Raw genomic sequence first — 26825 nt, 5'->3', positions numbered from 1 at the left:
CCTGCACAAGGCCTGCCTAGGATTGGGCTCATTCCGTCATGGAGTGGGGAGCAGTTCACAAGACCCCACCTTTTGAGGATCCCTAAGCAGTTAGTGGTTGCTGCAGAGACAGACATGTTCTTCAGTGGTGTGGCCACTGCTCAGGTGCGCATGCTCCTGTGAATAACTCCTCACCCATGCTCCTGCAAACATCCCTAATAAGTGTATTCAATAAAATATTCACTGGCAGACATTCTGAAGCTAAAACGTTCTCTAAACAAAAGGAAACTATGCTAAAGGAAACCGTGGAACATTATAAAAAAGGAGGTAGCATGGTTAGTGTGATGGCTAATCTCAACTGTCCATTTTATAGGATCCAGGCTTGCTGGGGAGATGGGCCTCTGGGCATTATCTTCATCGGTTAAGTGAGGCAGAAAGAGCCACCTGCCCACTACGGGTGGCACCATTCCCTGGGTGGGTCTGGGATGCTATAAAAAGGAGAGAGCTCTGAGCACCGGCATTTGCTGCTCTTCCTCCTGACTGCACACATTCTGTGACCAGCTACTCCAGGCTCCCCGGCTTTGACTTCCCCACCAGAATGGACTTAAAAACTGACACAAAATAAACCTTCTTTTCCTTGGATTACCTTTGCCAAAGTGTTTTATCCTAGAGAGAATAATAGAAACTATAACAGTGAGAGGGAAAAAGTCAAATACAAATTTTCAAAATTATTTTGAAATTTTCTCTCAAATTTCCTAAATTACTATATTAGTGGAAGCAAAATAATTAACGACAATATTTGCTTTGGTGCAGATCCTCATGCTTGATCCCAAACTCACCAGTGGTCAGAGAGAACACTTTGGGAAATGATTAAATCATGGGTGCTCTGACCCCATCATCGGGTTAATCCATTGATGAGTTAGTTCGTTGACAGGCTATTGAAAGATAGTAGAAACTTAGGAGGTGGGGCCTGCTTGAAGGCAGTGGGTACTCAGGGGACTGTATCTTGTCCCTAGACCCTTCCTCGTGGTCTCCTGCTTCCCAGGCAGCTCTGTTCTACCACCCACCCTGCACCATGATGCTCAGCCTCCCTTTAGGACCAAGCAACCACACACAGAAGCCTCTGGAACTGTGAACCAAAACAAACCTTCCCGCCAAATTTTAAGTTGTTTTCTCTGATGTTTTTGCCGCAACACAAAGTGGGTTAACACAATCAACAATCTGTGTGTAGGTACAGGAAACAATCAAGACATGTAGATTTTCTTTAAAAGTCATTCACTTTAATGTGAGGAAACTTGCCCCAGATTTCTCCAAACACACACACACACACACACACACACACACACACACACACACACACACACACACTCCCTGGCACTATTTCAGCACTCTACATCAACCAACATTCCCTCCTGACCAAATGCTTTGATGCGGTTTCCTCCAAGAATCAGTGCAAGCAGAGGAATAGCCTGCATGCGCTGTCAGCAGAGTGATACTTTCAACAGCATATTACAGCCACACACGCTACAGATGTAGCAGTGTGTATGTATCTAAAAGAAGAGGTTGTATTGAGCACTAAGGATTCATGAAAAGCTAGGACGGAAACTGTAACAACTTCTTCCTAGCTTGCTAGGAATTGTTAATAAGTCACTTAAGTGAAAGGGGGCTCTTATAATTCCCAGATATCTTAAAACACAAAAGGGTCATTCAGTAAAATGAGCAACAATCAAGGTTCAGAAGTGCTATGGAGTAGAAAGTTCAAATGCAAGATAAATAGTATATGTATGTGTTTATTTGTATGTGTGTACATATGTGCCTGCGTGTATGTATTTGTGTGTCTCCATGTGTCTCTATGTGTGTGTCTCTGTGTACATAGGTGTGTGTGCCTGTGTGTGTACACTTGTGTGTGTGTGTGTGCATTTGTGTATCGCATGCTTTTGTATCATGTCCTACAATATTTCAGTGAGCTGGTTTTATTTTTTCCAGGTGCCATGCTAACTATTCCAGCAGAGATGAACAAACACCTACTCACCCCCATCAGGTACCAAAAGACCACTCAAGTCCACCTTGGTGGGCCAATGAGTTTGACTGTGGATATTTATAGGATCAAGGGTGAAGGGTCACGTAGACAACTTACAGGTAGCTTCACTGCACAAGAAAAGTCTGCCCCTACCCAGAGCTGTTATCCACCCATGTCCTTGTTGAAGGCGTGGCCTTGGGAGGCCCCTTATCCTGCTTGTGACCACTCATTTGCTTCCCTGTGAATCTCCCTCTCCTGCAGAACAGAATGTTACGGGGTCCAGTCTTGCTAGGGGTGTTGGTAGGCACAGATACTCTGACTTAGAAGGCAATAGCCACGCCATGCCCAGAGGACAGAGTTCTACTCCAGCTCGCCAGCAGAAAGAACACTGCTGCACCCACACTCGCCCATTTCAAGCTTCCCCAGGCCTTCACAGCAAGGAAAGCCAAGTGTTTTCCTTAATAGCACACTGATAAATGACACCATTGAAACATCATTTGGGTAGGAGCATATTCATGTGCAGAATTTCTGATAATGCCTCTATTACAGAAACAGCAGCAGCAAGTGTGACTTACATCCATGGTTTTCTTGAATTGAGAGTTCTTTTGTTTGTGGGCAGCGTCCATTATAGTTTCTGTCTGTGAAGAGAATACAAACACTGTCAATAAAAACTGTAAGTGACCGCTAACAACAGCTTGTCTTGAGGACTAAGTGTTCAACGTGGGTTATCCGATTTAGTTTTCGGGTTACCCAGAAGCCAAATGTGCTATCACAAATGAGGACAGCACAGACAGAGACTAAACTCCTTGCTCAGGAAGTCACAACCGGTTAAACACGCTGCATGTTATTTAGCCTGGGCACTCACACACCAGGTCCTGAAGGCTCAAAACATCACCAGGGACTCACTGATCACCATGGAGTGCTTCCTTTGGTGAATCAAGAATCAAAGGACCTGGGTTTCAAGGAGGAATTTTAAACTTTTGTTTAAAATACCATTTGTATTTTAAGAGCGACTTTATTCTGGAAGTTATGTCGGCACAGGCAAATGAGGAACTCCACCTCCACTTCTGTGGCCCATCGATGACATCCGCTTTACAACAAGTTGCCAGGGAAAGAAGGATGTGTCTGTAGCAGTGCTAACAGAGACTGCTCTACGATCCTCTGCCTCATCTAACCCAGCGAGGTAAACCGCGTAGTTCCCTTGAGCACAATGTCTCCATTGGAGTTGCGATGGTGGTACTTTTGTTAATCAAAACTATGCTGCTTATAATAAATACCTACCTCTTAGAAACAATTGTTCTGGCTCCCACTTATCTAGTACTTGTGTGTGAAGCAGTTCCATGATCATAGTAGCATTTCTGTACAAGTACTACATCTCCACTTTCGTGATGGCAATGAGCTTCATGAGCCCAAAGAAACAAAGTCAATGTGGTGGGTTTGGATGAGGATGGCCCCCAGAGGCTCGTATATTTGATTGCCTGGTCTCTCGTTGGTGGAACTGTTTGGGGAAGGGTTAGGAAATGTGTGTGGCCTTGTTTGGAGGAGGTGTGATACTGGGAAGGGCATGTGAACCCATGCCATTCCCAGCCAGCTTTCTCTCTGCCTCCTAGTTACTGTCTCAACACTAAACACTCAGCTACTGCTCCAGGGCCATGCCTGTCGGCCTGTCGCCATGTTGTCTGCAATGAGGTCATGGATCACCCTCTATAACTGAAACAACGATAAACTTTTTCTTCTATGAGTCGCTTAGTTCACCGTGTCTACATGGCAGCAGAAAAGCAACTAAGAGATTCAGCAAATAAAGAAAGCTGAAACTTGCACCAATGAGCCTACTTATGTCTTACTGAGAGTGAAATTCAAATGCAGCTCCTACTGGATACATAAAGAATTTAAGTTTTTATGTATTACCATACAGAGAAGCATGGATGGATTTTCAGGATATTTGGATGAAATACGTATGGTGGGCTCACTTCAAGTGGGATAAATGAAATTCCCTCACGGGAGCGTCAAAGAACCCAGAATTTTCCTCCTAGCCTTCTGTAAAACAAAGATTCCAGGAAGCAGCTGTTTGCCTGCTAATGAAGAAGATAAGGCAGACACAGTGACAGGGCTCCAACATGAGTCCCACACAGAAAGACACATGACAGATCCTGGACACGGTTGCCAGGGAGTTGAAGTTCACACAACCGACTAGTTTTACTCCTTCACTAATCACAGCTGATTTTCCTAGGCTACTTGACCAGATCAATTAGCTGTGTTGGCTTTGCCACGGCCCTTTTAGTCCAAGTATACACTTTGCTACTTATCCAGTTGATGGTTGCTACTAGTTTATAGTTGATAGCCCAAGATGTCTCCTTATCTCCAAGTTCTGTAGAGCATCTACTTTAGGCCCTTCTCAGGCGCTGAGTGACTCACACTACCTCTTCACTTCCTACCATTCTCCATCTGCCTTCCCAGGGACACCAGCATTTAATAGTTGTCAAGGTCCTAAAGAGCAGCCATTGACTCTAAGCAATCATGGGTAATTTCTGGACCCTGGAGTGATATGCAGTGCTCAAGCCCACTCAGGGAGTTAGTGGTGGCACATCGGGTCTATCTCTATCTGCTAAGTAGCTTTGACCTAAATCTTCTTGTGTCCATGCTCACTCACAGGGTGACCCACTCAGGATGATCTCAGTGAGTCCAAATTCTCTTGCATGTGTTTTGGGGAGAGAGGCTCTTTTAGCATTCAGGTTTTCTGCTCAGATGTGTTTTATTATTGGTAACACAAAGTATGCAAAAACTCAACCATCTCATCTATAGAGTAGAATAAAGAATAGGAAGGGAAAAGGAGAAGAGATTTGTGAAGGATCCAAGTAACTCTGGGGCAGATTACTGGGAAGGATATCCACACACCCTCCTCACCCTGCCTACCCCAAGGAATGCCAGGCTCCGTTCTCATTACCTCAGTAGTGGCCTCTAACAGTAGCTTTAGCATACAGATGTGCTGTGGAATAATCCTCCTGTACACTGAAAAGATTTGTCACTTGAATTGGTTTAATAAAACACTGATTGGCCAGTAGCCAGAAAGGAAATATAGGCAGGGTGACCAAACTAAGAATGATGGGAAGTAGAAGGCCAGAGTCAGCAACCAGATGCAGAGGGAGCAGGAGATTAATGTGCCTTGCTAATAAAGAGTGTAAATAAGGAATATGGGTTAACTTAAAATGTAAGAGCTGGGCTGGAGGGATAGCTCCGACATTAAAGGCTAGGCTCACAATGAAAAATATAAAATGTAAGAGCTAGTTAGTAATAAGCCTGAGCTATTGGCTGAGCATTTATATAATTTATATTAAGCCTCTGAGTCAATTATTTGGGAAGCAGTTTCTGAGTATTTGGGAATGGGTGGGACAGCAAACAGTTTACAGAGGTGACTTCCTCCAGAAGGCTTCACCAGCCCCAGGTGAGTTTGTATGTCCCTATTAGGTGTTCAGATGGGACCTTCCTTTCCTTTCCTTTACTGTAGAGGACTCATCATATGTTTCCTGATTCTATATCACATCAGACTGTCTGGCTATGTTCTGTGTTTAGTGGAAGGAGAATATGTCCATCTTGGTGCTCATCCCCAAGAAAACACTACTTGCAGAGGTAAGCAGCTATAAACATTGACCAGCCACCCTCCTACATTTCCCCTGCCCCAGTCTACTAAACAAATCAATTATGGAACCAGTAAGATGTCTCAGTAGATAAGGACACTTGCTACCGAGCCTGATAACATGAATTCAATCCCTGGGACCAACACAGTGAAAGAAGAGAACCAGCTCTTACAAGCTGTCCTCTGATTTTCACATATACACTATGGCATGAACACATATACATGCACACACTCATGCACTCACACATGTAGAAAATAAAAATGTAATTTAAAATAAGAAAACAGGACTAGAGTGATGATTCATCAATTAAGAACGCTTGTTGCTCGTGAAAAGGACCTGGGTTCAATTCCCAGTATCCACATGGTGGCTCATAACATCAGCAACCCTTGTTCAGGGGTATCTCTGACACCTCCTTCTAACCTCCATGGGCACCAGACATTCACATGATATGCAGACATATGCAAACAAAACACTCATACATACAAGATAAAGTTTTGTTCATTTGTCTTTTGAGACAGGGTCTCACTATGTAGCCTTGGCTGTCCTGGATCTTACTATGTAGACCAGGCTGGCCTTGAACTCATAGAGATCTGCATGCCTCTGCCTCCCAAGTACTGGGATTAAAGATTTTTAAATCTTGAAAAAAAATTAAAGGCATAAAACATTCTACTTAAGAATTTATTAGGCTTTTTTTAAAGGTTTATTTATTTACTATGTATACAGCATGTATGACTGCAGGGCAGAAGAGGACACCAGATCTCATTACAGATGGTTGTGAGCCACCATGTGGTTGATGGGAATTGAACTCAGAACTTCTGGAAGAGCAATCAGTGCTCTTAACCTCTGAGCCATCTCTCCAGCCCCCTATAGGCTTTTCAAAATAAATCGATAACTTACATGTGGAGACACAGCTCAATACTGTGCTTGTACAGCACAACCAAGGTCCTGGATTCACCCAGTTGCATAAGAGAAAAAGAAAGAAAAGAAAAAACAAAAACAAGCAAGCAACTGGTCTTTGGATGAGTGTAAATAGCTCTATTTCCAAGAAGTGGAAGACCAGAGCATGCAGTGTGACAATTTTAAAAAGGGAAGTTAGCATTGACACATCTTTTTTTTCCCCCTAACGCATGTTCTTTAAAAAAAAATAGGTACTCAAAGCCACCCCAGAGTCCATTGTGAAACACATAACTACCACTTTCTAAATAAACTTCTGGCTTTTGGATGTTTTGAAAGGGTCTCCTGCTGAGAAGGGAACTTGAATTGAGCATGTGCTGCTCTGCTGCTCCTCTGAGCCCAAACCACTCACTGGATGTGCGTCATGTTAGCGGGAAAGTTTCAGAGCTAACAGCTCTTCCTGCAATGACCAGGGCTGCTAAAGACTCCTGAGGATGTGAGAAAATGGCCCTTTTTAGTGGAGTCATAGATGCACAGCTCGGTTGACTAAAGTATTATGCTTCCTTTTATTTTTTTAACTATTCCACATGAGACACAATATCTCCTTAACTTTTTAATTATTCTTTTCTTTCCTTTTTTTTTTTTTTTTTTGAAGACAAGGCCACATTAAGTAATTCCCACTGGCCTGGAACTCACTGTATAAGCCAGGCTTGGTCTTGAATTTGCAGAGATCTGCCTGCCTCTGCCTCTGGGGTGTTAAAGGCATCTGCCACCTCACTCAGCTTACATTTTTTTTAATTGTATGTCTGTGCCTGTCTGTGTGTGATCACATACATGTGAATGCAGTGCCCATGAAGGCTGGAAGGACTGCATACCCCTGGAGGTGAGTTACAGGTGGTCATCAGCCATCTCACATGGTGCTGAGAACTGAACTCAGATCCTCTGCGAGGGCGGTACACACTCAACTGCGGAGCCACCTTTCCAACCTCCAAGCTCTTTGGCTGTCATTTCAGCTGGGCTGCGGTGGCCCACGCCTTTAATCCCAGCACTCAGGAAGCAGAAGCAGGTGGATCTCTGTGAGTTCCAGGCCAGTTGGCTCTATGTATTGAGTTCCAGGACAGCCAGGGCTATATAGAGAAACCCTGCCTGAAGAAGTGGAGAGGGAGACGGGGAGTGGGAGGAGAGAAGAGACAAGAAAATTGTCATTTCAGGGCTGGAGAGATAACTCAGCAGTTAAGAGAACCCAAGTTTGGTTCCCAGCACCCATGTCAGGTGGCTCACAAACCCCTGTAACTCTAGTTCCAGTGGATCCTGGGCCTCCATGGACACCCACACACATACACAAATACACACACACACACACACACACACACACACACACACACACACTTAAAAATTAAAAAAATAACTCTTTGTGGAGGGGGAACATGGGAGGGATTGGAGGTGGGTAGCTAAGAAAGGCTAGAGAGAGAGAGGAAGGTGATGCAATCTTATTTCAATTAAAAATAGATTGAAATAAAAGTAAGGGGCTGAACAGAATGGGAAAAGACCTTAACCAACCCCACATCTGACAGAGGATTGATCTCCACAGTATATAAAGAACTCAAGAAACTAGACATCAAAATACTGAACAGTCCAATTAAAAAATGGCCTAAAGAGCTAAACAGAGAATTCACAAAACAAGAATCACAAATGGCTGAAAGACATTTAAAGAAATGCTCAGCATCCTTAATCACAGAGAAATGCAAATCAAAACGACTCTGAGATACCACCTTACACCTGTCAGAATGGCTACAATCAAAAACACCAATGACAGTCAATGTTGGAGAGGATGTGGAGCAAAGGGAATACTCCTCCACTGTTGGTGGGAATGTAAACTTGTACAACCACTGTGGAAATCAGTATGGCGGTTTCTCAGAAAATTAGGAATCGAACTACCTCAAGACTCAGCCATCCCACTCTTGGGCATATACCCAAGGAATGCTGATTCATACCATAAAGATACATGCTCAGCTATGTTCATAGCAGCACTATTTGTAATAGCCAGAACCTGGAAAAAACCTAGATGCCCATCAATGGAAGAATGGATAAAAATAATGTGGTACATATACACAATGGAGTACTACTCAGCAGAGAAAAACAATGAAAGCATGAAATTTGCAGGCAAATGGATGGAACTAGAAAAAATCATCCTGAGTGAGGTAACCCAAACCCAGAAAGACAGTCATGGTATGTACAGGCTATATATATATATATATATATATATATATATATATATATATATATATAGCATGGAGGTCCCTAGGACGACTGTGGCTTATAATAAATTTCGGTTTTACTCAGTTATTGAAAAAAAAATAGCCAAACGAATGGAAACGTATGAACTATGAACCAAAGGCTGAGGGGCTCCCAGCTGGATCAGGCCCTCTGAATAGGTGAGACAGTTGATTGGCTTGATCTGTTTGGGAGGCAACTAGGCAGTGGGACCGAGTCCTGTGCTCAGTGCATGAGTTGGCTGTTTGAAACCTGGAGTTTATGCAGGGACACTTGGCTCAGTCTGGGAGGAGGGGACTGGACCTGCCTGGACTGAGTCTACCAGGTTGATCGCAGTCCTCGGAGGAGGCTTTGCCCTGGAGGAGGTGGGAATGGGGGGGGGGGGCTGGGGGTAAGGGGAGGAGGTGGGAGGGGGGAGAACAGGGGAACCTGTGGCTGATATGTAGAACTGAATGGTATTGTAAAATAAAATAAAAGGAAAAAAATTTTTTAAAAAAAAGTAAGGGGCTGGAGAGATGGCTCAGTGGTTAAGAGCACTGGCTGCTCTCCAAGAGAACCAGGGTTCAAGTCCCAGAACCCACATGGCAGTTCACAACTGTCTATAACTCCAATTTCAGGGGATCTGACACCCTCACATAGGCATACATGTAGACAAAACATCAGTGCTCATAAAAATAAATAAATTATTAGAAAAATAGATAAGTAAAAGGTAACTTTAAAAAAAAATCACCTGGTGTTGGGTACGGTGGTGCACAGCAATTGGGAGGCAGAGACAAGGGAGATCTCTATGAGTTAGAGACCAGCCTGGAGATATAGAGTTACAGGGCTACATAGGGAGACCCTGTCTCAAAAACCAGAACAACCTGTAATTTCCTTAAAGAAGTGGCAGACTGGGCAATGTCAGACAAAAGAATCTTCCATCCAATGAGTTCAGTACACACAATACTTCTGCTTGGAAAAGGGCTTTGGGATAGATGAACCTCAAGAGTGACGCGCAAGCTTGAAAGAACAAGTGAAACCATTTGATGTGGTGTTCCTTAACCGTCAGCATCTGTCCTTCATGCTAAGAGACACTGATTGCACAGGCACCAGCTGAGAAATGGGAAGGGGCAGCAGTGTGCAAAAAGCAGCTCTTGGGCCAGGCATAGCAGCACACGTCTACAGTCCCAGTACTCGGAGGTGGAGACAGGAGACTCAGCCATACATATGCTGAGCTGGAGGCCAGTCTGGGCTTCACAAGACCATGTCTCTCACACACACACACAAAGGGAAATGCAGCTCGTGAAATGATGGTGAGTGTGAGACAAGGAGGTTTTTAAGGTGCTGCAGGCAGCCTGACACACCAGTGCCGACCCAGACTCCAACTTAAAACTGCAGGCAAAGTTGCTCCTCTTGAGAGGTTAGGATAGAATCAGCCTGAATACTGGCCGTTGGTTGGATGCACAGACTGTAGAAACAACGTCAGATACCGTCAAAAGCTAGGATACAGGAAGGATTCCAAAGAGTCCTCCAGGAAGGATGACAGGTCCCCAAATGTCCACAGAGATCTGAATAGAAATCTTTGGTGTCAGCCTTCCAGTCTTGAAAGACATTCTTGAAGGGCTCTACTTGACTAAAGCGTCAACTTACATATCCAAGTTTTTCAGGAACAAAATAAAAAAGAATTTAATTGTGCCTGCTTATTTCTTGATCCTTCCAAGTCCCCAAACACTGACTGCATTTAGCATAAAAACTCTTATTCACTCCCAACACCTTTCAGGTATGTGGAATTAATCCCGTCAATGAAAAAGTCCCGTGGGTCCTGGAGAGATGGCTCAGCAGTTAACAGCACTGGCTGCTCATCCAGCAGACCTGGGTTCAGTTCCCAGCACCCACACAATGGTTCACAACAGTCTGTAACTCCAGTTTCAAGGGCTCGATACCCTCGTCTGGCTCCACAGGCACCAGGCACACATGTAGTGCACACACATACATGCAGGCAAACATGCATACACATAAAATGAAAATTAATACATCTTTAAATAAAAAAAAAAAAAAGGCGGGCTGGAGAGATGGCTCAGCCGGTAAAGGCTAGGCTCACAACCAAAAAAAAAGGGGGGGGGGCCTCCAGAGCTGCTTTGAAAACAAAACAACTTGGATTTCCCAGGGCCAGTTTCTCTAGCTATAAAATGGGATTATGCCATGGTATTATGAACTTCAAGGAAAGCGTGAGTCTCTCCCAGTTCTTCCCCCTTCCTCTGTTGCCTAGCTTAGGAGGAGTGTGATCCGGAAGCTCACTAGCTGGGGTGTGCTAGATGCTGCTGATGGGAGCAAAGAGGTCTCCAGCCACAGTCTTGTCTGATAAAAACAAGTGTGACGGGGCAGCGGATCTGAAAGGAAGAGAGACCGCAAACAGAACCACTGAATCCTGTAAGGATGTGGCCCAGGTTCTTGGTGTCTAAAATCACAGGTCCATGCTTATATGGGAAGCATTTTACCATTCGAACTATTTCTCCAGCACTCCTGCAAGTTGTTTTAAAGAAAGACTGACCTGGGGTACGGGGTACATGTTTCCATATTGAGTCTCTACATGAAGACTCCAATATGTCATTTTTCAGGCCAGAAAATGGTTATGATTATATTAGGGGTGGGAACCAAGTTGTGCAGGGATGTTGTTGTTGTTGTTGTTGTTGTTGTTGTTGTTGTTGTTGTTTGGGGTGTTGTTGTTGTTTGAGACAGGGTCACACTATGTAGATCTCGATGTCTGGGAACTCACTATGTAGCCCAGGCTGGCCTCTACCTCAGAGCTCCACCTGCCTCTGCCTCCTGAGTGCTGGGATTAAAAGTGTGCCACTACGCCCAGCATGTTGAGCAATTTAGGAACAGGCATGCCTGAGATTTCTCTGCAGAAGAAAGTGATACTGTAACACATCCACGAAACTAACCTTTTTCCGCTGCAGCTTTTGCTTTTCCCTGAATTCCTCCATCTTCCTGGCCTCTTCTCTCAGAGTATGCGCAAGCTGGATGTGACACTGGGCCACATTGTCTACTTCTGTAAAAAAGAATGTGTAAATAAAACAAAGTCAAGGTCCATATGCGTCTAAATTCAAATATACACAATGATTCAAAACTATACATCCAAATCTGGAGCAAGAAACAAAATTAAGAATTTTCTTTGGTCACCAACACTTACTGAGGTCCTTCTTGTGCCCAACCAAGACCAAAGGTGGTTTTTTTTGTTGTTGTTTTTTGTTTTTTTGTTTTTGTTTTTGTTTTTTGTTTTTTGTTTTGAGACAAGGTTTCTCTGTGTAGCCCTGGCTATCCTGGACTCTGTAGACCAGGCTCTCTTTAAACTCAGAGATCCACCTGCTTCTGTGTCTCAAGTGCTGTGATTAAAGGTGTTGGCCACCACTGCCCAGCTCAAAGCCAAGTCTTTAGCTTAGCCTCGAGCCACTGTTACTAACCCAGTTGTACACCCCAGGCTGGGGGGCGGGGAGGGCGCAGCCAAGGTTACAGTCAACAACCTTATATCCTGAGAAGGATGTTAGCTTTGATTGTCAACTTGGCACAGCCTTGTAAAGAAAGTCTCGATGAGGGTTTAGACCCTGTGGGCATGTTGTCAAGTTCATTGATATGGGGGAGATCCAACCTACTATGGGGCAGCACCATTCCCCAGTCAGGGGATCCTGAAAACTCAGTGGAAAAATCAGCCGAGCACAAGCAAACAAACCAGTGAGCATGCATGTAATAGTAATCATTACTCTCTGACCTTGACCATGGGTGTGATGACTTCCCTCGAGTGATAGGCTGTAACTGGAATTATACACTGAATATAAACTCTTTCTCCCTAATTTCTTTTGTCAATATCTTATCAGAGCAAGAGAAATAGAACTAGAGTGCTACTAAGATCATCACAATTTCAATTTTGATTCTTGGGGCTGGAGAGATGGCTCAGAGGTTAATAACTGGCTGCTCTTCCAGAGGACCTGGGCTCAATTCCTAGCACCTACACGGCAGCTCACAACTGTCTGTAACTCCAGTTCCAGGGGATCTGACACTCTCACACAGTCACACATGCAAGTTAAACACCAATGAATATGAGAAATAAAAAAGAATCATTAAGTTTGATTCTCTACCTCTTTTGATGATCTCTGGGTGCTTTCTATCTCTGGCCTCTCATGAGCATAAACATTTATCAAACATTTGTGCAATGTTTTGACCTCTGAAGGTTATTTGTCTTTATAATAGAAAGAAAGAAAAACACTTGTATTTTGCTCAAATTAGTCTGGGTGTGGTTTGCGCACACCTTTAATCTCAGCACTTGGGAGGCAGAGGCAGAAGAGAGGCCAGCTTTATCCCCATAGTGAGTTCCAGGACAGCCAGGGCTACCTAGAGAGAAACTGTCTCAAAAATAATAATAATATGAAACATGCTGTTAAAACTAGAAAGGCTGACCTAAGAAACCTTTAATTTTTTTAAATCTTGTGTGCAATATGTGCATTTTCCTGTGTGAGTCCGGAACACACATGTCACCGTGCATGTGTAGAGGTCAGCGGACACTTCTGAATGGCAGCTCTCACCTTCCACCTTGTTTGAGACAGGTTCTCCTTTCGGTTTTCCCACTCTGCACACCAAGCTCGTGAGTCTGAGAATTCTCCCGCTTCTGCCTGGGATGGTTTTATGTGTGCTCCTGGGATGGCAGGTGGGCACTGCCATGTCTGGTTTTATGTGTGCTCCTGGGATGGCAGGTGGGCACTGCCATGTCTGGTTTTAGTGAGCTCCTGGGATGGCAGGTGGGCACTGCCATGTCTGGTTTTATGTGTGCTCCTGGGATGTGAGCCCAGGTCCTTACACTTGCATGACAAGTGCCACTGAGTCAGTCCTCCAGCTCTTTAAGGACACAATTTTAACTTAACGGAACTCAGGATCCTCCTGTCTCTGCCTCCTGAGTGCTCCGATTACCGGCATGTGCTACCACGGCAGAGACAATCGCACTGTTTTTTGAGGGAGATGGAAAACAAGTAAGAGTGGAAAAAGTCGACTACTGGGGTGAGCCGAGCTATGCCTAAGCTCTTTGCTCCAACACACTTGGCTCCTCGGTGTATTGTAAATAAGGGACATGGAAGGACACTGCATCTCCATGAGAAGAACATCCATCACCGAACTCAAGAGAAAAGAAGACACTGTCAGTGGAGAAGTTCAGAGGAGTATTTATTTATGTATCTTGTACACCTGTAGTGTATAATATATATGAAATGTTGATTCATCTTGCTGCTTTTGTGACCCCTGGCCAAGGAAGATTGTGAAAACTGATCTCTCTCTGCCTTTAGTGGACCATAAAGAAATTCTTTTTATGTTTTGTTTTGTTTTGTTTTGTTTTGAGACAGGGTTTCTTTGTGTTCTTTATCTTGTCTGGTAGTGGGTCAAAGGACCCAGTTCCCTCCAGAGGAGTCTCACCCCATGCACTGCAGGTAGACATGGTACTCCAGAGGCCAGGAAGACTCTGAAGCTCCCAACTGGCTTTCCCACTCAGTCTGTTAACAAGCGTGTCTATCCAATGAGGTCTCCATAAAAATCAAAACAGAGACAGCTTTGGGAGCTTCCTAATAGCTAAGCATGCGGTGATTACTGGGTGTGGCTGAAGCCTGCTGAACCCATTCCTGCACAGTGTGCTCAGAAAGGGCATAAAAGTTCCTCGCACACACACACCCCACTTCTGCCCCCTCACCTTAATCCATTTCCTTTGTAATATCCTTCATTATAAACCAGCAAGGGTAATTCTTTCCCTAAGTTCCTGGAGCTACTGGGGTAAATGTATTGAACCAAATGGGGGTTGTGGGAACCTGATCTTCAGCCTGTTGGTGGGCACAGGTAGGAGCCTTGGGACAGGTAACTATAGTGGGAGCTGAGCCTTCAGAGTACAGGATCTGATTACCTCCAGGATGATAGTGTGACAACTGAGCAGGACCAGAGGACACTGGCCAGCTTCTATTGCGGAAGGGATTGCTTAGTCGTTATGGGGGAAATCCTCTCACGTGATGGGTCAGAAGTCTCCTGTATTAGGACACAGTCATACCATAGTATGACAGGAAGCAGATAACAGGGGTTCTGACGGAACAGCACTCAACCAGCTACAGAAACACTTCCAGCATCAGTCATACACACTGTGCCCTTTGACACCCTTCACCTGGAAATCCCCTACAAGGAAGGACAGAAAGCCCCGGAAGCAGAAACCCTGAGGAACACTGAGCTGGGCAGGACTCCCTGAAGAGTAACGTGACAGGTCTCATCCCAGACCTCCCAGCTCCTGATTGTCTCCACGTTACTGTAACTAATAAAAATCTGCTGGTGTAGTTCCAGGTCAGATTCAAAACCAAACTAGGACAACATCAATGAACATGCCAAAGTGGGTGAGAAAAGCCCATGATGCCTGACATACTCTGAACTAGAGAAAGATTGCTAGTGTCCATTAAAAGAGCAGGTCTGGGGAGGGGCAGGTGGGACCACGTGCCAGATTACAATAGGAGCAAAGAATGGCCAGGTAATATGTTTCTTTGAAGACTGCCCTAATTAAAATGTCTTGTAGAGCTGGGGCCATCCCATCGGGAAAAACCACTGGCCAAGCAAGTCTGACGACTTCAGTTAGATTCCTAGAGCCATGAAAAAAGCCGGATGTGTGACATACATCTAAGATCTAGTACTCCCAGAGAGATGGGAGGCGCCGATCGGAGAAAGTCCCAGAATCTTGGGGGTCAGCTAGCCTGGAGGAGGCCGTACAGTAAAAACAAGAGGGATCCTGCTTCAACAAGGTTAAAGGTGAAGATCCCACAAAGTGGTGCTCTGACCTCTACACTCACATACCCTTTCACACACAAATACACACACTAGAAAATAAAGATTTCTTCTGCATAAAAATGATTTTTAAAATGTCTGAAAATCTGGGAGAAGTGGCAAGACAGTTACAACGTTGCCCCCAGTGACTGAAGTCCGGCAGAATTATCTCTGGGAAGCGAAAAGCCACACAAAAATATATGAGAGGCTGGGTAAGTCTGTCAGAATCAAGTAAGGTACAGACAAGCACTCACATAACGATATCTCTGAGTTAAAAACAACACAGGACAGAATGTCCTTGCATGCTGTTATTCCTGTTTGGAACTTAAGAGCACACAGAATCTCAGGCCCTACTCCAAACCCCTGAGTCAGAACCTCAGATGAGCCCATGCATCTGTGCTAACCACACTATCCAAGTGACAGGTAGATGTGAAGAGTCTGGCTCATTTCTACTCTGCAGAGCTTTTTCTCACCTTATGGCTGTGTTAAATCTTTCTACCCAATGTTAAACTACTGTTCAAAATAGAACTCACCTTAGAAGAAAGAGACAGAGCCTACCGATGATTGCACTAGGGACTGGAGTGGTGGCTGAGCAGTAAGAGTACTGGCTACTCTTCCAGAGGACCCATATTCAATTCCCAGCACCTACATGACATTGACAGCCACCGTAACTCCAGTTCAAGGGGATCTAATGCCCTCTTCTGGCCTCTGTGGGCACCAGGCACACACATGGTATACAGGCATGCATGCAGGCAAAACACCCATACATATAAAATAAAATTTTAAATAATTAACTTACGCTGCTTGAAGACCTCGAGGGCTCTCTTCAAGGTACTGAAAAACAAGTACATAATACAATTTCAGCTCTGGAAATCATCTATCTAATTTTATCACAATGTTTTCACGTGCCTCTCTTTGCCACGTCTTCACCTGGGGACTCCAGATTCATGTTTACCCTTGAACCTCAGAAAACAGTAAAAGACCAAAACCTCTTAAGACTGACCTCCTCAATCCCTGGCATAAACAGTTCCGCACTGTCTGCCCTGGCTAGAGCCAAATGTGAAAACTCTGCATTTTATCTTCCCCGGTGATAATATAGGAATCTGATTCCTTGCTGTGGGATGGTCTGTATGTTAAATTACTCTGATTGGTCAATTAAAAAAAACACTGATTGGCCAGTGGCTAAGCAGGAAGTATAGGCGGGACTAACAGAGAGGAGAAAAGAAAGAACAGGAAGGCAGAAGGAGACACTGCCAGCCACCGCCATGACAAGCAGCATGTGAAGATGCTGGTAAGCCACGAGCCACATGGCAAGGTATAGATTTATGGAAATGGATTAATTTAAGCTATAAGAACAGTTAGCAAGAAGCCGGCCATGGTCATACAGTTTGTAAGCAATATAAGTCTCTGTGTTTATTTGGTTGGGTCTGAGCGGCTGTGGGACTGCTGGGTGACAGAGATTTGTCCTGACTGTGGGCAAGGCAGGAAAACTCTAGGTACAATCCCTTTCTCATAAGAACATGTTGTCATTTGAATATGAAAATGAAGCAAATAAAGAGAGAGCTCCAATCCTAGTGTGCACTTTCAGTGAGTTTCTGCGGGGAGGGCGGGGGGTGGTGTACAAACTGAGACAGCATCTCACCTATCCGGGCTTGCTATGCAGCTGAAGTCAGCCTTAAATTCCTAACTCTCCTGCCTCCACTTTCCAAATGCTAGGATTACAGGCATTCCCCACCATGCCCCAGCTCAAACCCTGGCTCTCAACTGACTCCTTTTCCAGAAAGTCATCACATGCTTTTTTTTTTTTTTTCTGAGATTGAGTCTCTGTACCTCTGGCTGTCCTGGAACTCACCTTGTAGACCAGACTGACCTCGAACTCAGAGAGATCCACCTGCCTCTGATTCCCGAGTGCTGGGACTGAAGGTGTAGGTCACTACACTCAGCATATACTTACTGATCAGAAACTATAGGTCAAGCCTATTCCTTTTTTACAGCTTCTTTCTCTTAATTGAAAAATAAAATTGTGCATCTTTACCATGTGCAACGTGATATTTTGAAATCTGTATGCATTGTGGAATGGCTCAATAAAGTAATTAGTATATCCATTACCTCACATCTTTACCACTGTTTTGGAGTGGTACACTTACAATCTACTTTCAATTCTTTTTAAGAATAATGCATTGCTATTAACTACAATCACAGTGCTGTATAATATTTCTCTTCAATTTATTTCTCCTAACTAAACCCTTAACTTTTTTTTGTTTTGTTTTGTTTTGTTTTTCAAGACAGGCTCTCGCTCTGTAGCCCAGGCTGGCCTCGAACTCACAGAAATCCACCTGCCTCTGCCTCCCAAGTGCTGAGATTAAAGGTGTGTGCCACCACTGCCCGGCTCCTTAACATTTTTTTTTCTTTACTGTTTTTATGCATGTTGTACGTGTGTATGAACATGCATGTCTCCACATGTGTGGGCATGTATGTGAGCATACACACATGTGCATGTAAAGGCTCAAGGTTGAAGTTGATGCTAAGAATCATCCTCTATCAGTCTTCTACTCATTCTCTGAGGCAGGGTCTCTCAATCAAACCCAGAGCTCACTGATATGGCTAGCCACGCTATCTATCCAGTTAACTCTGGGGATCCCCTGACTCCACCTTCTAAGGTTGGAATTACAGGCTTCCACATCATCCAGCATTGACATCGGTTCTGGGGAACTGAACTATGGCCATCACGCTTGTGTAGATAATACTTCAACCACAGAGGCATCTCCCAGCTCTGAAATCGTCTTTTCCCTCTAGCCTGGAAGATTTCATTTTCCTATTTGATCCTTTTACAAAATTTCTAGGACATTTCTAAAAATCTCCCCACTTAAGCTTTTAATTCACTCTTTTATAAACATAGTCTGTATAATTGAGGGTTTTTTTTACATCTGTTCATCACTAAAAATCTATGTATATCTAATTCTTCAATCTATTGCATTGTTGAATTGTAGTCACAGTAACGTGTGTGTGTGTGTGTGTGTGTGTGTGCATTATGAACTAAATGTTCAATTTCACTGTGTTTCTTGTGTTTCTTCAGCAAGGGTCTGTACTGAAAAAATTGTGGTAACTTAGAACCACAAATTCTGTGTTCTGTTAAGATCTATGAAAAGATACAGACTTTTCACAATTGAAAAAAAAGGAAAAAAATTAATTCTTTTAATCTTATATACTGTAACTGTTACTCAATTGTACTTGCTGAAACAATGGGGCACTGGGCAGTGAGCCAGCCTAGGACTCAGAAAGACACTGACTGGTACCTACTTGATCTCGGACTGTCCACATGGCTTCTTCCTGGAGAGACTCAGCAGATCTTTGCCATATTTCTCTTCAATTGATGCCCTAGAGGGAACAGAAGAGAAAATCATAGGGGTCCTGCATAGAGTTCTTAGCTAAGACACATAAGACAATGCCCCTGCAGGAAAGTTGTTCATTTACTGTAGAAGTTCAGATGTAAAGTCACTGTGTAAAATATAAGACTCAGTAATTTAAAATTAATTAATTAATTAAAATAAAACTCAAAGCCAGGCATGGTGGTACACACCTATAATCCCAGAACCGGGAGGTAAAGCCAGGAAGGCCAGGAGTCAACATCAGCCTTAGATGCACAGGGAGTTTGAGGCCAGTCTAGAATATATGAGACCTTGTTTCAAAAAACAAAAGGAAGGGGCTGGAGAGGCAGCTCGTGGCTAAGAGCACTTGTTGCTCTTCCAGAGGACCTGGGTTTAGTTCATAGCACATTCATCAGGCAGTTCATAACCACTTGTAACTCCAAAGGATCAGACATTCACTTCTGGCCTCCTTGGCACCCATACTTACACATGGCCTACAGACACATACACATAAATAAAAATAAGCCTTAAGAAAATACACACATGCACGCACACGCACGCATGCACGCATACAGACACCCTTCAATCACCAGAACCCAGGCCCTAAAAGCCAGGTATGTGAAACAAACGTGCAATTCCAGCCCCTGGAAGTAGGAGACAGGATTCCTGGGTGCACCGGCCAGGCAGCCTACCCTACCCAGGAGGCCTCAGGACAGTGAGAGACACTGTCTCAAAGGAAGAGGAACATGGCAGCAGCAGCATGGGGGTACACACCATTTAACCCCGGCACTCAGGAAGCAGAGGCAGGCAGATCTCTGTTAATTCAAAGCTAGCGTGATCTACACAGGCAAGTTCCAGCACAGCCAAGCCTACACAGTGAGACTGTCTCCAAATAAATAAATAAATAAATAAATGGTGGATGGGGTCTGCTGTTGCTGGTCTCCACACACTCACATGGGCACAGGCACACATGCATACACTCCACAGACAAACACACATATTAAAAGAACCTCTACCAAATAAGGGAAAAAATTAGAACTAGATGACAAAACAGAATATATGATGTATAAAATGATTCCAGATCACACTAGAAATCAGAGAAATACAAAATTAAATGAATTTTGTAATAAAAATGAAACATTTTTAATCAGATTCATGTCTTTTACATGTGTCTGTATGTTATCGTATGTGTACAAGCATTTGAGCGCCTGCTGCGACCAAAGAGGATATCAGATTCTTCAAAGCTGAAGTCCCAGGCAGTTAGGAGCTTCCTGTGTGAACACAGGAAACCAAGTTATGTCCGTCTACAGGAGCAACACACACTTTAACCACTGAACCATGTGGTGATATTTTATTTGTGCTTTAATAAATAGATCTTGCCTGGAGATCAGAGCACGGAGCTAGCCACTAGAGGCCGGGCGGTGGTGGCACACACCTTTAATCCCAGCACTTGGGAGGAGGAAACAGGAAGTGATATAGCTGGGCAGAGAGAGGAATATAAGGTGGGAGGAGACAGGAGCTCGGCCTCTTTTAGGCTGAAGATTTCGTAGAGGTAAGAACTAGTGATTGGCTGCTCTGCTTCTCTGATCATTCCACATTTACCCCAAATCTGACTCCAGGTTTTTATTATTAAGACCAATCAGGATTCGTGCTACAGAGCCATCTCTCCTGCCCCAGACTGCTGGGGGATGTAGGCCAGTGGTGTGGTATTTACCTGAGAAGGCTTGGGGCTTCATTGCCAGCACCAGAAAGTAACAGCTACTCACTCAGGTCAGCCCTTGACTTTTTCATTTTGTGATAGGGTCATACTCTGTAGCCTACATCAACCTAAATCTTCACATTAACTTCCCAAAAACTATGACTATGGCCCTGAACCACCAGGCCCAGCTTTTATTATCCTAAAAAAATAAAAAGAAAAGCTCCAGGGCTGGGGAGATGGCTCAATGGTTAAGAGCACATACTGCTCTTCTTGAGGACCAGAGTTTGATTCCCTAGCACCCACATCAGGTGGCTTACAACTACCTGTAACCCCAGCTCTAGGGGATCTCACACCCCTGGCCTTTGTGGGCACTTACATCCATGTGTACATACTCCCCCCACACACACATACATATACATAATTAAAATAATAAAAATAAATATTTAAATCAAAGAAAAGAATAATAAGTTATTCAAATTATATCAACCAAAATTAATTCATTTGGGAACTGTGGTGGTACTATCAGGAGGTGTGTCTTTGTTGAAGGAAGTGTGTCACTGTGGGAGTGGGCTTTGAGGTCTCATATATGCTCAAGCTACTCCCAGTGAGATAGTCTACTTCCTGCTGCCTTCTGATCAAGATGTAGCCAGTACCATGTCTGTCTGCACACTGCCATGCTCCCCGCCATGAAGATAATGAACTAAACTTCTGAAATTGTAAGTGAGCCCCAATTAAATGTTTTCCTTTATAAGAGTTGCCACGGTCATGGTGTCTCTTCACAGCACTAGAAACCCTACCTAAGACAGGTTCTGAGAAGACGATTAGTGGGTAAAGTGCATCACACACAACACATAAAGAGGAGCACGTGGCCAGGTATGATGGTGCACACCTCTAATCCCAGCACTTGAGAGGCAGAGGCAGGAGGATCTCTATGAGCTCTAGGCCAGCCTGGTCTATATAGTGAGTTCCAGGCCAGCAAGGACTACACAGTGAGACCTTGTATGGGGTGGACAGTAGAACACAGTGGCACACATCCATAATTATATCCCTGGGGTGCATGGGGTTTCCTGGCCAACCAGCCTACTGAAGCTGATGAGTTCCAGGTTCAGAAAGAGACCTTGTCTCAAAAAGTAAGGTAAAGGGTCAGTGAAATGGCCCGCCGGGCAAAGGTGCTTGCTGCCAAACCTGATTAAACAAGTGTAACCCCCAGAACCCATATGGTTGAAGGAAATAACTGATTCTCCTTCTGACCTCCAACCACACACACACACACACACCAACAACAACTACAACAACAACAAAAAATAAAGTAAAAAACTGCTGAAAAACAAGTAAGGAAGGCATGGACAGCAACCTGTGATCTGCACAACATACATTCACACACACAGACATGCAGCCACACATATGTGCATGCACACACATGAACATGTATAGACAAATACACCACAAGCATACATACATTAGTTGTATCATTTGATGGTGATTGAAATCGGTATTTTTTAAATTTTTTTGTTTGTTTGTGAATATCTATGTCTGCAGTGTGTGTGCACATGTGAGCATGTGCCTGTGCGCACACATGTAAAGACAAATGTTGGCAGAGGGTGCTCTAGCGCACACTCCATCTTCTTCCCCTGAGACAGGGTCTCTAGCTAAGCTTGGCATTCACATCTGCTGATTATCTGATAAAAACAAAAAATGTAAAAAAATATTCTAAAGATAGTTATTTTCACAATGTTACCTCTTCCCACCTATGAGCCTAGGAAGTCTTCCCATCTTTGACTGTCTGTGCTTTCTTTCATCAGTTTTAAAGTTTTCATTGGTGAGGTCTTTCTCTTCATTGGTTAGGTTTATTCCAAAGTATCTTTTGAGGCAGGTGTGGATAGAATTGCTTGCCAGATTTCTTTCTTGTCAGATGTGTGGCTGGTACACAAGAGGCTGATGATTTGGTGTTTGATTTTGCATCCTGCCATTGTGCTGCAAGAGTTTCCCAGCTTTACAAGTTTTCTAGTAGAATCTTAGGAATCTCTTATGCATAGAATCTAGTAGAATCTCTTATGCATAGAATCATGTCATCTGGAAACTTTGACTTCTTTCTTTACTATTTATATCACTTTCATTTCTTTGTCTCTTTTTCTCTAAGACTTCAAGCACTACATTGAATAAAAGTAGAGAAAGTGGACATGCTTGTCTTGTCCTTGATTTTAGTGGAAATGCCTGGAGGTATTTCCTGTTTAGTATAATGTTAGATGTGGTGATACTTTGTTTGTGATCAGACAAATAAAGCTTGTCTGAAGATCAGAGTATGGAGCTAAACCACTAGTTAGCCATAGAGGCAGACGATCTTTGTGAGTTCGAGGCTACACAAAATTTTGATCCAGTTTAAAAGAGAAACAGAACCAGGCAATGGTGGCACACACCTTTAATTCCAGCACTAGGGAGGTTGAGACAGGAAGTGTGATAGCTGTGTGAAGAAAAGGAATAGAAGGCGGAAGGAGATAGGAGTGCAGATCCCTTTCAGGCTGAGGATTCAGCAAAGGTAAGAAGTCTCTCTAGTGGCTGGCTGCCCAGCTTTCACCTGATCTTTCAGCTTTCACTGTGATATCTGCCTCCAGGTTTTTATTATTAAGACCAGTTAGAATTCGTGCTACAGTTAATTAAATATATTTTCGTTATGTTGACATACATTCCTTCTATTGTAGCCTCTTCAGGATTTTATGATAAATGGATGTTAGATTTTGTCAAAAGCCTTTTCTGTATCTATTAAAATGATCATGTGATTTCTATTCTTGACCACATTTGTATGATGTGCTACATTTATTGATTCACATCTGTTGAACCATCCTTGAATCTCTAGAATGAAGCCACCTTGACCAGAGTGAATGATCTCTTTGATGTTTTCTTCTATTTAGTTTGTAGTTTTTAAGTACTTAATTGACTTCATTGTGTTGCTGCTGTGTCTTTCTCTGAGTCTGAAGCACTTTTTTTTCTATTTTATGGAATAGTTTAAGCATTGGTGTTAAGTCTCCTTTAAAAGTCTGGTAGAAGCTGAGAATTGTGGATTTGGGGCCAGCCTGGTCTACATAGCAAGTTCCAGGCTCCTGGTCTACATAGCAAGTTCCAGGCTAGCCAGAGCTATGTAGTAAAACCCTGTCTAGGAAGGAAGGAAGGAAGGAAGGAAGGAAGGAAGGGAGGGAGGGAGGGAGGGAGGGAGGGAGGGAGGGAGGGAGGGAGGGAGGGAGGGAGGGAGGGAGGGAGGGAAGAGAGAGACAGACAGACACACAGAAAGAAAAAAAAAGAAACAAAGAAATCTGGGGCCTGGACTTTTTCAGCCCCAATCTCAACAATTGTTGTAGATGTGTTATTTTATTTTATTTGTGTGTGTATGTGCATGTGTGCACATGTGCAAATGTATGGATGCATGTGTGTTCAGGTGCCCAAAAAGCCCAGAAAAAGCCACTAGATCCCCTGAAGACAGAGTTACAGGTGGTTGTGAGCCACATGACATGGGTGCTGGGAACCAAACCTGGGACCTCTGGAAGAGCAGCAAGCACTCTTAACCACTGAGCCATTACTCCAGCCCCCCTGTTTAGATTCTTTATCCCAGCTTGGTTTAATTTGGGTAGATCATATGCAACCGAAATTCATCCATTACTTTTAGATTTTCCAACTTAAAGCATGTCCCAAGAATTTCCTGAATTTCCCCAGCATCTGTTGTAAAGTCTCCTTTCCATTTTTAGGTTTGATTTTTTTTTTTTATTAATTTGAGTCTTCTTTTTCTTTTGGTTAGATTAGCTAGGGTTTGCCTATCTTATTTATCTCTTCAAAGAAATAGCTCTTTGCTTCATTGATTCTTTATATTATTTCCATTTCTGTAATTTCTGACTTGATATAATTTCTTCTCACCCACTGATTTTGTGCTCAACTTGTTCTTGCTCTAAGGGTGATCATTAAGTTATTTATTTGAAAGCTCTTTAATTTTTAATGTAGCCAATGTAGCTATGAACCTTTCTCTCAGAACTACTTTCATTATATCCTAAAGGTTTTGATATGATGTGTTTATTTTCATTCAGTGGAGGAATTCTTTAATTTCCTCCTTGATGTCTTCAGTGATTCATTCATCGTGAAACAGTGTGTGATTTAATCTCCATGAGTTTGTGTATATTGTATAGTTTCTCTTGCTGTTGATTTAAAGTTTTATTCCATTGTAGTCAAAATACAAGGAATGATTTCCATGTTTGCTAAGAATTGCCATGTGTCCTATCATATGTTCTCCTTTAGGGAAAGTCCCAAAGACTGCTGAGAGAGATGTACATTCTGCATGTTTGGGTGAAATGTCCTGTACAGGTCTCACTTGGTCTATGATACTGTTTAACATGGATACATATTTTTTCCTTGGGATGGCCTATTTATTATGGAAGTGTGGTATTGAAGTAGCCCAGTACTACTAAGTTGAGGTTAATCTGTGACTTTACATCTAATAGTATTTGTTTTATAAAATCGAGTGAACTCATATTTGGTGCATACATGTTTATAATTACAATGTCCTCTTGATGGGCTTTTCTGTTTTATCAGCATAAAAAAATTCTTTGTCCCTTCCTACTAATTTGGAGTGACTTTTGTCAGATAGTAAAACAGTAGCACTTACTTGTTTATTAGGTCCATTTGCTTGGGACTTTTTCGTCCTTTTGCCCTAAGGTAGCATCTGTCTTTGATGCAACAAATACATGGGACCTGTGTTTTTTTTTTTTTTTTTTTTTTTTTTTTGGACCTGAGGATTGAACCCAGGGCCTTGCGCTTGCTAGGCAAGCGCTCTACCACTGAGCTAAATCCCCAACCAATGGGACCTGTTTTTTAATCCAATATGTTAGTCTGTGCTTTTTAATAGGGACTGGAGACCATTAATATTCAGAATTATTACCAAAAGGTTTGTATTAATTCATGACACTTTGTTGATTGTGTGGTGTTTGGTGTTTTCCTCGTCCTCATTTGGTTATCCACGTTTCAGTGTACCTTATTCTTCCTTGTAGCCTTGTACATGTGTTTAATTGTCTCAGTCTGAAGGATCCCTTCAAGGATCTTCTGCAGACCTCAATTAGGGGTCATAAATTTTTTAATCTCTTTATCACAGAAAGTTTTTCATTTTCCTTCAATTAGGTACATTAACGCCCTCCTGTCTTCTAAAGTTTCTGTTGAGAAATTGTAACATGAATCTTTTAATAAAAAACCTGAGTCCTCTGACTGAAATCCTCTGTGTCCTCACCTGAAAGGCTCCAGCTGGAAAAGCCTCTAGCTGAAAGGGACGCTTCTGCTGAAAAGCCTTTAGTTTTTGTCTCCTCACACTTTATATACCTTTCTCCACCCAGCCATCACTTCCTGGGATTAAAGGCGTGTGCCACCACTGCCTGGCCTCTATGTTTAATCTAGTGGCTTGTTCTGTTCTCTGATCTTCAGGCAGATTTTATTAGGGTTCATAGTATATCACCACAGAAATCTCTTGTATGAGTCTGGTTTTATGTGCAAGCTGGTGTTTCTCTCATGCAGATTTCAATGTGAATTCTTTGTTCTGTCCATTTACTGTTTTGACTACAATTTAACATGAGGAGTTTTTTGTTTTTTTCTGGTCTTTGGCTTTTTAACTGTCACTTGTACTAGGTGGGAACCTCTTTCCCTAGATTTGGGGAATTTCCTGCTATGACTTTATTGAAAATATTTTCTATGCTTTTAGTACGAACTTCTCTTTCTTCTATGCCCATAATTTGTAGATTTAGTCTTTTCAGAGTGTCCCATAGATTTCAAATGTTCTGTTCATACCTTCTTGTGAATTTATACTTTTTAACAGTGTGAATAATGAAATTCCTCTACCTTGTCTTTAAGCACTGATATTCTGTCCTCCCCATGATCCATTTCATCGGTGAGCCTTTCCATAGAGTTTTTATTTGACTTACTGAATTTTTCATTTCCAATATTCCACTTGGCTTTCTTCAGCCTTTCTGTCTCTACTGACTTCTATTTTCATATCTTATACTGATTATGTTATTCTATTCAGTATTTGTGTTCTCTTGGAATTCATTCAGAAATTTATGGCCTCTTTGATCTATTTGAACATACTTACAAGTATCCTTTTGAATTTTTTGTCTTTGATTTTG

General features: G+C 43.0%; 1 protein-coding gene across 1 annotated transcript in view; it reads right to left on the bottom strand.

Moving 5' to 3' along the window:
* The window catches only part of Pstpip2 (proline-serine-threonine phosphatase interacting protein 2), a 94681-nt gene that overhangs the window by 18701 nt on the left and 49155 nt on the right, over positions 1 to 26825 (bottom strand). Inside the window, exons 3-6 of the mRNA XM_015992682.3 lie at positions 18913 to 18990; positions 16412 to 16446; positions 11727 to 11833; positions 2575 to 2637 (exon numbers count right to left, since the gene is read on the bottom strand). Coding sequence (XP_015848168.1) covers positions 2575 to 2637; positions 11727 to 11833; positions 16412 to 16446; positions 18913 to 18990 — 283 coding nt within the window. The remainder of the gene's footprint in view (positions 1 to 2574; positions 2638 to 11726; positions 11834 to 16411; positions 16447 to 18912; positions 18991 to 26825) is intronic.

Source organism: Peromyscus maniculatus, chromosome 19 (genome assembly GCF_049852395.1).
Source record: "Peromyscus maniculatus bairdii isolate BWxNUB_F1_BW_parent chromosome 19, HU_Pman_BW_mat_3.1, whole genome shotgun sequence".
Taxonomy (NCBI): domain Eukaryota; kingdom Metazoa; phylum Chordata; class Mammalia; order Rodentia; family Cricetidae; genus Peromyscus; species Peromyscus maniculatus.
This window is presented reverse-complemented; position numbering and strand designations above follow the sequence as displayed.